Raw genomic sequence first — 12,835 nt, 5'->3', positions numbered from 1 at the left:
GCAAATATTAGGAAGTGGAAGACATACAAGACCACTGATCTGCATGGTATGGGATAAATACTAGCAACAGTTTGTGAAAACCTTGTGATGATTCACAGAAAATGTTTGACTGCTGTCATTGCCAAAGAAGGGTATATAACAGTATTAAGTTGAACTTTTCTTATTGACAAAATACTTATTTTCCATTATTATATACAAATAATTTCTTTAAAAATCAGACAATGTGATTTTCTGGATTTATTTTTTCATTTTGTCTCTCATAATTGAAATATGCTTATGATGAAAATTACAGGCCTCTCTCATTATTTTTCAGTGGGAGATCTTGGGCAAGTTGTGGCTGACTATATTCAGAACCCCTCCCAGATATTTAAGTTTTCAACTTTATGTACTTGTCACAGCTGGATATGGGGTATGCAGGAATATGGGGTATTGGATGTGGGGTAGCTCACGGGAAGTTTATAGATAATAGACGAGCCAGTGGCAAAAATGTTAATGAACATTTTTCTCTATGGGCATGCTGCAGATGACAGGTAGTTAATCATTTGTAGCCTACAATGCTTAAGGGTAAGTAAGGGTGAAGTGGGTGAGACAAAGGCACGCCACATGATTTTTAATTTTTTCCACCCCCCAAACACTGCAGTGCAGTTCACTTAAAAGGTACGAGTTCCTCAGGTGTCCCTTTGCAAGTAACCTGACTGTTGGAAATTAGGAAATGACACAATTAGAGCAAAGGTTGTGTCAGCATCCTATGTAACACCTGCACAGTGCGTTTGGTATTTGCACGCAGTAAGCCAGTACTCACCCCTTGCTAACAACTAGGATGCTACAGAAAGGGAGCCGTACGACAGCATCACCCGTATGTCATAAGTGGGTAAACTTACATCATCCTTGCAAATACTTGACAATACCCTTACCACACAAACAACAATGGAACGTTCCATTTTTACAATGTCCCTTAAGTTAGCCCCACGAGGTTCAGAAAGCCCCATGACACTCCGACCCTCCCCTTACGATGCAGCTGCACTTTCTACTACAACCCACTACTGACCTGGAGAATCCAAAAACCCACAGCACCTGTACCTGCTTTATATTCCAAGAACAAGACTGCAGTGACCTGCAAGGGAGGATGAGTGCAGGGGTGTCTCTGAAGTGTAAGTGAGGATCTGTGTCTGTCAAACTAACATGTAAAATGGTGAAAACCAAACTCCACCTGCTGGGTTTTGCACTGAATCCGCTTCATGAGGAGCATTTTGTAATGAGGATCTCCTTAAGATCAGTCCACTGCCTGGAAGGTGATGCAGATGATCACTACAGACTCATTTAGCCAAAACAAGTCTATTCCAACACATTGTTTCTGATGTCTGATTGTGTAACAGGGGGAACCAGCGACTCTACCAGAAGAACCTGAAGCTCAGCCCGGCTGACATGTATCGCTGGAAGCTGTCGTCTCAGGAGCCATGCAGCATGACCTGCTCTGTAGGTACGGAGATGCTTCATGTTCAGTCGGATTATGAGCTTCTTCACTCCTCAACCACACCTGTGGTTACTGTTACACAAAGATGTCATCCAGTGAAGATGACAAGCAGTGCTGGAAGTCCCTAATTTGGTTTCTTTATTCCAAAGTATCAGGAAGTGTTTCAGTTCTAAAGCTATAGAATTGCCTGAAAACTAATCAGATTTGTTTGGTCTTTTTTTTAAATTATTTTGCTGATTCCTTTTTTTTTACAGAGTTGTTTAAGCAAATCTCTTTATTAAAATCATTAAAACAGGTTGTCCTTGTATTGTAAAGGTTGGCAGTTTAAGGCAGTGTTTTTCAACCTTTTTTGAGCCACGGCACACTTTAACCTTGACAAAAATCCCGCGGCACACCAGCATCCAAAAAAGTAGATAAATAAAAAAAAAGAAAAAGCTCAGTCTGTATTGATCTACAGCCGCTCTGCAGTCTCATATGCATTTTTGTGATAATTGTTGCAGAAATCGCTGGAAGCTGCAGCTGTTTTTTCTAAAAGATGTATTAAAAATTAAGTCAAAAGATTCAAAAACTGTTTGATGTGTGTTCGTTGTTTTAAGACGTTAAGAGGAGAGACTCATTGTGCGCTAAGACAGTCACTTTACTGCATCATGGGAGATGTAGTGCCCGTAATCCGACGACCGCAGAAAGACCAGCGTCTTTGAGCTTCATGGTTTTGTTCACTTGTTCCAGTCTGATACCAGAGTCTGTGGAAAGCTACACCGCTAAAGACGAGCTTTAGCTGGTATTTTTGTTAGAACAGAGAGACTTTTTTGCGCTAAATTGAAACAAGGAAGTGAATACTTTAACCACTTCTGATTGGTCAGACTGATGACATGTGATTAAACCTTCAAGAATGATTGGTGGAGACAGTTATAGGGGCGGGACTTTTCCTTACACAGTTATTGCTGCAGCTAAATCGCGGTATCCCGTTATTCTTATCAAAATGTCTTTAATAGAATCATATAAACACAAAGAAAAAATAATTTTATGATATTTCATATTCTTAACTTCTCAGTGTTTTATCAGGGCCTGTTTGGATGAACAAAGAGCTGATTTCCTGGAGATGGTAATTGCTTTTAGATCAGTTAATGAGGGCAATTTCTCACGGCACACTTGACCATCTCCCACGGCACACTAGTGTGCCGCGGCACACTGGTTGAAAAACACTGGTTTAAGGAACCATGAGGAGCAAAATATTGATAGTGGGGAGGACTAACAGAAATTAAAAAGCTGAAACACATTGGAATATAACCATAAATGAAGGAGCAACCAAAGCATGGAGTGACACATCAGCAGGCAGAACTGAACTAAAAAGGGATAAAAGATATTTTGATGGATGAAGACAAATGAGATACGTTAAACCGACGTACACACCTGCTGAATGGGAGGATAGCCCATGGTGCTCACACTAGACAAACGGTATAGGGTCTTCTTCTACTTTTTCTACCGTTTACTAGCCCATGTGCGCCACCTAGATTTGGAAGAGACTTGGTGTGAAATTTGAAGAGGTGCAAATATGGCAAATCTTGCTCCATGCTTTTTCTTTCACAGCTCTATTGTGATATACAAGAGACTTGAGTTATGCAGCTCCGGCTGGGGACAAACACTAGTCACTAACGGTTGGCACTTCTGTCAATCCCTACAAATCCATACGAAATCTGAATCCCTGACTGGTCAAAGTTTTACTTGGTTTAACTTTCAATGACCATTCAATGATCTCCAAAATGCGTGTGAGTTTTGAATGCAAAAGCCCCAAACGCACGTATTTACACACACTTACATTGTCTTTTCACTGGAAGGGGTCGATTAAACGCGCGGTATGACTGTAGCTTTAGAGGAATGCAGTTGTGATAGTTGAAACAAAAAACCTTTATGAATTATAAACGGGGCAGAAAGTGGAGGAATTAGCTGATCAAACCTGTGGTTAAACATAAAAAAATCAAGCTATATAAAAAATCAAAAGTGATTTGGAATCTCAGATCCTGCTTTGATGTTTTCTCTGCATATGAGGACAAACATATCAGCAGGTTTTCCTCACAGTTGGAAGTCCACAGCAAATGTGATCAAATAAATGATGCTTGTTCTGTTTTTACAAAAACAACACAGAAAAACTAGAACTTTGGGTACTCGTCTCATGCACAACTTCCTGAATCAAAGACCTCTCCTCTTGTTTCTGATTCAGGAGTGTCAAGGTCCTTCGTCACTTGTGTACGGTATGATGGCATTGAGGTCCATGACATGTACTGTGACGCTCTGACCCGGCCAGAACCGGTCCATGACTTCTGTATCGGGAGGGAATGTCAGCCCAGGTACCCCTCATTTAAAAGAATGTTGTGGCTGCTGCTCCTGGCTGTCATGAAGTGTGCTTTTGTGGACATAGAGTCTGATCAGGTGGGAATGTTTCAGATGGGAGGCAAGCAGCTGGAGCGAGTGCTCCAGGACCTGCGGGGAGGGTTTCCAGTTTCGTCAGGTCCGTTGCTGGAAGATGCTCTCGCCGGGTCTGGACAGCTCCGTCTACAGCGACCTCTGTACCATGGCTGACCTGGAGAGACCCGTGGAGCGGCGAGCCTGCAAAAGCCCCACCTGTGGTCCACAGTGGGAGGTGGCAGAGTGGACAGAGGTAAGTCACACCCTGCCCTGGACTGATAGGTGTACCAGGATGTTGTGAGGATTTAGAGGTTTTTGTGTAATGGGTGAATGAAAAAAGGGTGCTGAGAAGGACAGACGGCTAAACAATAGCTAGGACATGCAGCAGGGATTCAGAGGGTTCATAAATCGGATAGATGGATGGATGATGGATGTATGTGTGTTGTAAAAGGAGACAACCTTCAATTGAACAAATTGTCACAGATGATGATCTTAGATTCAGATCACTGATTCAGTTGTGTTCTGTGAATCAATCTTAAACGACTTAAATGGCTGATTTTGTGAATTTTGACTTCATATATTTGAGTATTTCAATTTTGTTACCCTTGTTGGTAATAATAATAAGTGTCTTCTCCATCCAGTGCCCTGCAAACTGTGGCCGCAGGGCCCAGGTGACCCGTGACGTGCGCTGCTCTGATGAGACCAGACCATGTGACCCGATGAGCAAACCAGCAAACACCAAGAACTGCACGGGCCCGCCCTGTGAGCGCCAGTGGACTGTGTCTGAGTGGGGGCCTGTGAGTCTTTCTAAACTGGAAATAAAAATGTTTGGGCTGAATCCAGAGGAATTATGACGGCATCTTCTGTGGCTTTTGTATAGTGGACCTGTCAAGTGCAAAATCATGTTAAGGATCGTGAGAAAAAAGAAACTTAAACGTAAAAAAACAACGAAAACAAAAAAAATGTCAGAAAACAAAAGTAATTTACAGAATCAAAATGAAATGCTTAAAAATGACACAAAACAAGAAAACAGAAGAGGGAGGTGCTATGGGATTGGATGGCAATGTTTGAGTTTTGAAGAAGAGGGAAGCAGAAGTTAAGGATTTCATTGATCAATCACTGAACTTTTGCAGTGGTTGTGGTCAGAAGATTTATGGAAGTTTCTTTTGTTTTCTAAAAGGCTTCTTGCTTATTTTATTGCTTTTTTTGGAATTATGTTTTTTTAGGTTTCCGGAAATTTGTTTCAATTTCTAAAATCTAATGTTGTTTTTTTATTACTTATTTTAATTGCTGTGATCCTTTGTGTGTTTTTTGCATTTTTATGTGATTTGCACTTCAAAGGCACCCATACTTTTACCGTACTGGTTTTTTTCTTGAGTTTCATCTTTACAAAAAAAGATAAAAAGTATAATAAATGCTTTTATTATAATTGAAGTCTGAATTATATTGTTATATTTTTCTGTATTTAGTCGATAAAGTTATGAATGAAATAAGTACAGATTAAAAGTGGAGGTTCAACTCTAAAATCTGAGGAGATTAAAAGCCAAGTAAAAAGTGTCATTCTCATTTTAAACAGAATCCATGTTTGGTACACAGACAGTAAAAAAACTAAAAAACTAAAGTAAAACCATGACAGCACAGAAAATTTAAATGTGCAAAATAACCAACAAAACACAAAAAATCACATTAAAGCAGGCTTTCTTTACAAAATAAACAAGATTCAGATGACTCAAATGAGTTTTAAGTTGTTTTAAAGACTAGATTTGCAGAGAATCCAGAATCAGAATCAGAATCCAGAAATAAGAATCCAGTTAACACATTATTAAACTGTTAAAGTTGGGGGTTTGCATGAACAGAGTTAGGAGTCAGAGCTCTGTCTCCCCCTCTGGTCACCACCAGCAAGAGTCCTGTCCAGATTACTAACGCACTTCATCTCCCAGCTGCCCCAGCGTACAGTTCCTGGATGCCGCTCCCCTGACTCTCATTGACATTCACCCACCTGAGTCTTAAGCAGCGCTCAGTGTGAAGCATTGTTTGTTCCTGCCAGCTTGCATTTCTTTCTGGGCCTGATCTTCTGTTTGCCTGACCTCGATCCCTCTCTGACTCTGACTGCCTGCCTCCTACCTCCACCCACACCTGTACTGTGATATCCGACATCTGATCTCTGATGCTCGCATGCTCATGTTTGACCTTTACATGCCGCACCCTCCCTTAGCTTCACAGTTGTGCTTGACTCCTGCCAATCCGTCTGTCAATAAATCCTTCTGTCGGTAAACCTGCTGCACTTGGATCCAGCCGTCTGCCTGCCTGTTTGTGACATACAGTCTTAGAGCTTCATATTCAAAGTCCTGTGATTCTGCAGCTGTTGACCACAAACGTTTTAATGATGTTGATTTATCTGGACACACCCCTTTTTATTTAAAACACCCAAAAGGCAAAGATGGATGAACAACTGATTAGTATCAGGCTGTGGGGGGAGTGTGGTGGGACAAATGTAGTTAAAGTGCAAAGGTAATGCGTTTGAATCCATGATTTTAAAAATATTATCTCAGATTATTACACACATTAAGAGAGAATCGAATGCAGAAAAAACGTAAAAACTCTAGAATTCTACAAGTTTTTTTTTAAATAAAGACACGTCTCTTTTATCTGGGAGTCTTCAGGCCAAAGTTCTCTGATCACGTCATGTGTCTTTTTTTGTGACTACTTCATAATAAATTGTCTTCTCAGTTCTGCTGACATTAAAAATTTTTTTAGTGGGTAAACGGTTCAACAAAATTGAAGTAATTTATCGAAAATGCTCAGATCTTTTTGAGATTGATGTTCTCCCTGAAATGACCTTTCACCTTTGCTCGTTCCAGTGCTCCGGCTCATGCGGTCAGGGGAAGACGGTGCGCCACGTCTTCTGCAAGGCCCCAGAAGGTCGGGTGGTTCCTGAGAGCCAGTGTTCCCGGGAGAACAAGCCGCTGGCTATCCACCCCTGTGGAGAGAGAGACTGTGCTCCTCACTGGCTGAGCCAAGACTGGGATCGGGTGAGAAATGAACAGATTATGAAAATAATGGAAAGAAGAGCATCATACAGCAAGATGTGATTGATGAAACAGAGAATTAAGTTTATCAAATAGTTAAACTTAGTCTTCATTTCCGTCTTTGCTCCCTTAGAGATAAGGTGAGTAGCTTGGTCACCCAGGAAAAGCATGGAATAGAATTACTGCCCTTTAGTGCCCAGGAACCAGTTCAGGTGGCTCTGCATCTTCATTAGATTCTGCTTGGAGGCCTTACTGGGCATATGTTCAAGACATGTCTCTATAAGAGGAGGTCCCATGCAGCGAAAACTAAAGATGTACTGGGGGGACCTGGTCCCCTAGCTGGAAAAACGTTTCTGTGGAGAGGAAGGTCTTGGCATTTCTACTTAAGACTGCTGCATTAGTGACGGGGCTCCAAGTACACGTGGATAGGATTTTGCCTTTGAAGCTGGCGTTGTTCATCTTCCAGCATATTCCTTCAGTGGTTGTCAACCTTCACTCATTTGTATTTCAAAGCTGGTGTATCATGTATTAAAGTCCCACTCCGATCATCTTTTGATCTATTTTCAAAGAATTCCCAACAGTCTTTTGATTATGATTATGATTATACCGGATTAAATAAAACGAAGATTGGTATGAATCTATTTGTCTTCAAATAGATTCATCAGAATGGAATAGAGCAGGGAGCTTGTGGCCTGCTGAATGTAGTTTTATATCACTATAGGCGTTATCCAACTACATTTTTCTCTGATCCTGATTTCCACCGATTTGAATAAAGAAATGCTCAAAAACACGTTTTTAATCCTAATTTTCTTTATGAATCATAATAAGAAAATTGCTACAATACATGTTAATAACACAATTTTCATTGGAGTGGGTCTTTAAGACTGTGGATGACTTTTAAAAGAATAAGTTTCCTATTAAGACATCAAATGCTAAACTTTAATGTAAGATGGGGCCCAGCAAAATAATTATACTGTCATCAGCTTGATAATACCTCTAGCTAGTCAAATGCTGTCATGTTTAGATTTTATATTTCTGTTTAAGGTGAAGAGTCTTATAGTAATTCAACTTCCTGTGTGTATCCTTGTTCAAATGTACCCACTGTATTCAGGTTGAGTATCGTGGAAACCATGGAGACAAGTGTTCGTAATGCTCTGTTGCAAAATGTTTGAATAAAATATAAGTTCTAAAAAAAAAAAAAGAACGGTGGATGACTTTTTGTCTTGTCATTGCCTTCATCCTTGTCTTGTGTTTTCAAACTCATTTGCAGTGTAACACAACATGTGGACGTGGGGTGAAGCGAAGAGTGGTGCTTTGTGTTGGCATCACCGGAGGAAAGTTCAAAATATTTGACGAAGAAGCATGCGGACACAAAGACAAGCCTGAAGAGGAAAACACCTGCTTTGAGAGGCCTTGCTTCAAATGGTACACCACCCCCTGGTCCGAGGTAAGACCAGAGAACACAGGAGTCCAAACAGACGCACAGAAATATTCCAAGTTGTTTCCCAGTGATGACCTACAGTGGGAATCGTTGCAAGTGAATCTGAGCAGCAACAAAGGGAACCAGACCTTCTGTAACCCTTGTGCTAGCTTAGATGACCCCATCCTTACATTGACATGTTCTCCCTACCATGACAAAGGTGGATAAAGATGGAAAGATTTTATGTAATCCATGGACACCAGTGAAGATCACAAATCATTGAAGAAAAAAGGTTCAGAGCACTGTCTAGTGGGTCTAGATGACCCAACTCCCAATGGTAAAGTGCCTAGGATAGCACAAGGGTTAAGGACCATGGCTTTATTGAAAGCTACAAAACCTTTACTTTTCCTGCTTGTACAAAGTTTGTACCAATTCAGATTTTTTTGGTTTGGACAAAAGTGACATCCTGCAGTGCATTAGCTTAGTTTGTGGCCATGTATGTCCTCAGTGCACAAAGACGTGTGGTGTGGGTGTCAGGATGAGGGACGTCAAATGCTACCAGGGTTGGGAGCTGGTCCGAGGCTGTGACCCCCTCACCAAACCTGTGGCCAAACAGACCTGCACCCTGCAGCCCTGCCCCACCGAGCCTCCAGGTAATTCCACGGCAGACATCCAGACACCATCTGAGTGAATATCCAAAGCAGAACATTCTTTGGGAGATGAAAATCAATAAAATAGTTTTAAAAAGGTTGATCTGATCTGTATTAGGTTGATTTATTGTTTTTTTTTTTTTTTTTGCTGTAGCTGTAGCTGGTGTGGCTTAGTACAAATTATTTACAGTTAGGCAAGACACCTGTCAAACATGTATCCTATTGCTGGAAACCAGTAAGCCACTCCGGACAGCTTTACAATTACTTTTGGGAAATGTAAGCAGAGCGTAAGACCTCAACTGGGCTGCTAGCATCAGCTCATGACTGGAGATTACAGGTGGACCTGGGGAGAAAGCTTAAGTTTCCAGAGTACATTGCAGAGACTTATCTCAGGCCAGACCTGGTTTTAATATCAGACGCCACAAAGCAAGTGGTGCTGCTGGAACTTACAGTACCCTGGGAAGATCGGATGTGCAAGGCTAGCGAGCGGAAGAGGGCCAGAAACTTGGAACTGGTGAAGGCCTGTAAGATGAGTGGCTGGAGGGCACGTTGCGAGCCATTTGAAGTGGGCTGCAGGGGTTTCCCGGGGCAAACCCTGCACCAAGTACTCAATCTCCTGGGTATTCGAGGGTTGCAGGAGAGAAAAGCCACCAAAACCATCAGTGAGGCAGCAGAAAGAGCCTCTAGGTGGCTGTGGATCAAAAGGGCAGATTTGTGGTGTAGCGCTGCTCGGACACAACCTGGGGACTGATCACCCCCGGCTGGGTCCCCAAGGTGAGGGTGTATGATGATCTAAGACCCGAAACACCCCAAGACCTTGGGTTCATCACTGAGGATGTGTCCGAGCTGCACCAGTTAGTGTATTTAGTTACTTGGAAATGTAAAGTAAAAGTCATTTGTTAAACCAAAAGTTCAAATTATTAATTTGCATCTAAAATGCTTCACCACGTCATACCTTCTCTAAAATGTAACAGTTATTGGTTTAGTTTATGAAATCCTGCCAATTTTAAGAAAAACCTGTGGCAGCTTTTTCTCTGACCAATGTTTCTAATGCTCCAGATGAAAGCTGTCAGGATCGGCCCTCCACCAACTGTCTGCTGGCCCTGAAGGTGAATCTGTGCAGTCACTGGTACTACAGCAAAGCCTGCTGCCACTCCTGCCGTGCCGTCCGGGCTCCAGCCTCATAGTCCAGAATGGTACCACGGCTACCCCCTTCCGGTCGTACTCCAGCTGGGGAAACATACAAGTGCTTTCCCTGAAGCAATCATCACTGTGAACAATGGGAAGAAGACAAATGTGGGCGTCCACCTGTTTATGACAAGAACTTTTCGAGGTTGGCTCATGCTGATTCGTTATCTACCCCTGCTCCAAACAGAACCTCATGTATTTTTGTTGATGCCTGACATTCTGTTGGTCTGCCCTTTTATTTTCATATCTCAACTGTAATCCATGTTGTATCCGCAGTTATTGATTATCAGTTATAAGTATTAGTTGGGTCAGAAGATGGTTCTTTTAACAACAAGCAGGAGCCGCTACAGACGGTTTCACAGCTCCTGATTGTTTAGAAGATCTGTTAAGTTATTTCTCAGCTGAGTATACTGCATGAGTAGAATATTTAATAGGGTTATTTAAATATGGTGCTTTATATTTAGTGTCTGGCCAGATAAAATAAGCAAGTATTTCTATTGTGCTGCTGGCTCTTCCATGGCGCCCCCGCCTGCAGGAAGTGAGCATGTTTGTTTGTCATAGCACATTTTCATTTATCCTGACGGTCCTGGTGCCAGCTGTGGCTGCTCATTGGGTCAATTAATGCTAGCTCTGTTGACACAGACAGAGATCTTAGCACAGAAGGAGAGAATCCTGACACTTGAAGTACGGCTGAAGTGTAGTCAGACGTGTACATGTATGTCTCACTTTAAACTTGTCCTTTACTGTGTTTATATAACTGATACCTCTTTGTACAAAACTCAAAAATGAAGATTGGTTACTGTTGATAAATAAACCAAAAACAGTTACGGGTTGTGTTTTTATTAAATTACTGTAAAGTTATCTCACAGGTTCATACACGTACAACTTGATTTGAAAACACAAGTTTTTATGCTGATGACACAATACTTTGCTACTCTTCCTCATTACTACAGGCCTTAGGTTTTACACTCAGCTTGCTATGCTTTTTAAATTTGTTTGCCATCATTAACCACAGATATAGTCAATGTTACATTACTTTGATTTAAAAAAAAAATGTAATTACCAAACAAGTCATGTCCTGGGGTTTATTCAGACTGGAGAAATCCTTTATTCCGGTTCAAGTCTGCTTAATTTGTTCTTGATCGAGTCCCAAACCTTGCATTTTGTCTGTATTCAGACTGCCATCAAGCAGCCAATTCTGTTCCGGATCAAAGCTTGTAAACAAAATCACGTGACTAAAGGTCTCTTCAGTCATTGGTCAGGAACTACAAGGCCGGGTCAAAACAAGAGATAGTGTGCTGCATTTTACAATCCTTATTGGAACAGTTGACTTATTGAACCTTACGAAAATCTGTTTTGAATATTGGGCACAAAACTTTGTACTTATTACCTATCCTAGGCACTTTAACATTGGGAGTTGGGTCATCTAGACCCACTAGACAGTGCGCTGAACCTTTTTTTTCAATGATATGTGAACCTCATTGGTGTCCATGGATTACATGAAATCTTTCCACCTTTATCTGCCTTTGTCATGGTAGGGAGAACACGTCAATGTAAGGGTGGGCTCATCTAAGATAGCACAAGGGTTAAATAATTTCCTGGAAAAACAAACCTCTTGGACTTGGGGCCCTTTTTGAACTAACCAATTCAATTATCAGGTTTGGATCTGTTTCTAAATGTAGCCCTCTCTCACAGGCAAATAGTACCATATGCAAGTCCATATGAGCCTAAAACTTGGTTTGCGAGGCTGCTGTGCTCGCCCCGTTTCATGCTCAATCATAGTTGCAGTGGTGAGTGCTATAATGGACAGGGACCACAAATCCGGGACCATGAACTGCTCTCTGACCCATCATTTGAGGTGGTCTCGGTTTGTTTTCAGTTGAACTGAGTTCTGGTCTTTCCCTGAACTTCCTCAATCTGAATAGGCTCTGTGCTCCGAACGACTGGATCAAAACAGCCACCGTAGCGCAATGCAAACAGATTAACGTGTATCAACAATGATACACAGGAACTCATTGGTTGGATGAACTGAGGCTCATTAAAACAACTTTTAATGTGATACACATTGCTTCTCACAGTGTTTTCCAGAAAATTTATATGTCATAAACACTTATCAGAGTACCTTTGTAGCTGTTCCCGCCTTGCAGTAGTCCTCCACCGTACCAGTAAAAAGTATTACCTGAAATTCCAGACATTCAAAATTGGTCAGTGAGATATAAAGTTAAAATCATTGAACTATGCCAACAAGTTTGCGAAGCATAAGACTTCTGTAATGCCCGCTACTTGGTGTTTTGCCCCACCTTAGTAATTTCTGACCAATGACTGACGAGATCTTTAGTCAGATGGTTTTGTTAACAAACTTTGGATCACAACAAATGTCCGGTTGGAAGGCAGTCTGAATACAGACCAAGCGCAAGGTTCAGGACTCGATCCGGACCAAATTCAGAAGTATCGATTCGGAATAACAAACGTTCCCAGTCTGAATACACCTTTAGACTAGCAGGATAATCGTGCTTTAGCATGGACTGGTATGCTGTAACTCATGTGGACGGGCCACTAATCTATTGCTTCCATCATACCGTTTGAAGAAAAGTTCAACACCATGAATGAAGTCAAGACAACCTGAAAAGAATTCATCGCAATCCACAAACCTCCAGCTTCTTTTAAG

The 12,835-nt window shown here is 41.5% G+C and overlaps 1 protein-coding gene across 1 annotated transcript in view; it reads left to right on the top strand.

Annotated features, from left to right (window-relative positions):
* The window catches only part of adamtsl2 (ADAMTS like 2), a 44,635-nt gene extending 33,641 nt beyond the window's left edge, over positions 1 to 10,994 (top strand). The window contains exons 12-19 of the mRNA XM_011479667.2: positions 1,377 to 1,480; positions 3,696 to 3,822; positions 3,920 to 4,133; positions 4,522 to 4,677; positions 6,742 to 6,912; positions 8,180 to 8,356; positions 8,838 to 8,982; positions 10,039 to 10,994. Coding sequence (XP_011477969.1) covers positions 1,377 to 1,480; positions 3,696 to 3,822; positions 3,920 to 4,133; positions 4,522 to 4,677; positions 6,742 to 6,912; positions 8,180 to 8,356; positions 8,838 to 8,982; positions 10,039 to 10,166 — 1,222 coding nt within the window. The 3' untranslated portion in view covers positions 10,167 to 10,994. The remainder of the gene's footprint in view (positions 1 to 1,376; positions 1,481 to 3,695; positions 3,823 to 3,919; positions 4,134 to 4,521; positions 4,678 to 6,741; positions 6,913 to 8,179; positions 8,357 to 8,837; positions 8,983 to 10,038) is intronic.
* Positions 10,995 to 12,835: the final 1,841 nt, after the last annotated feature.

Source organism: Oryzias latipes, chromosome 9 (assembly GCF_002234675.1).
Source record: "Oryzias latipes chromosome 9, ASM223467v1".
NCBI classification, from domain to species: domain Eukaryota; kingdom Metazoa; phylum Chordata; class Actinopteri; order Beloniformes; family Adrianichthyidae; genus Oryzias; species Oryzias latipes.
The sequence above is the reverse complement of the archived record's forward strand: the minus strand, read 5'-3'. Positions and strand labels throughout refer to the sequence as shown.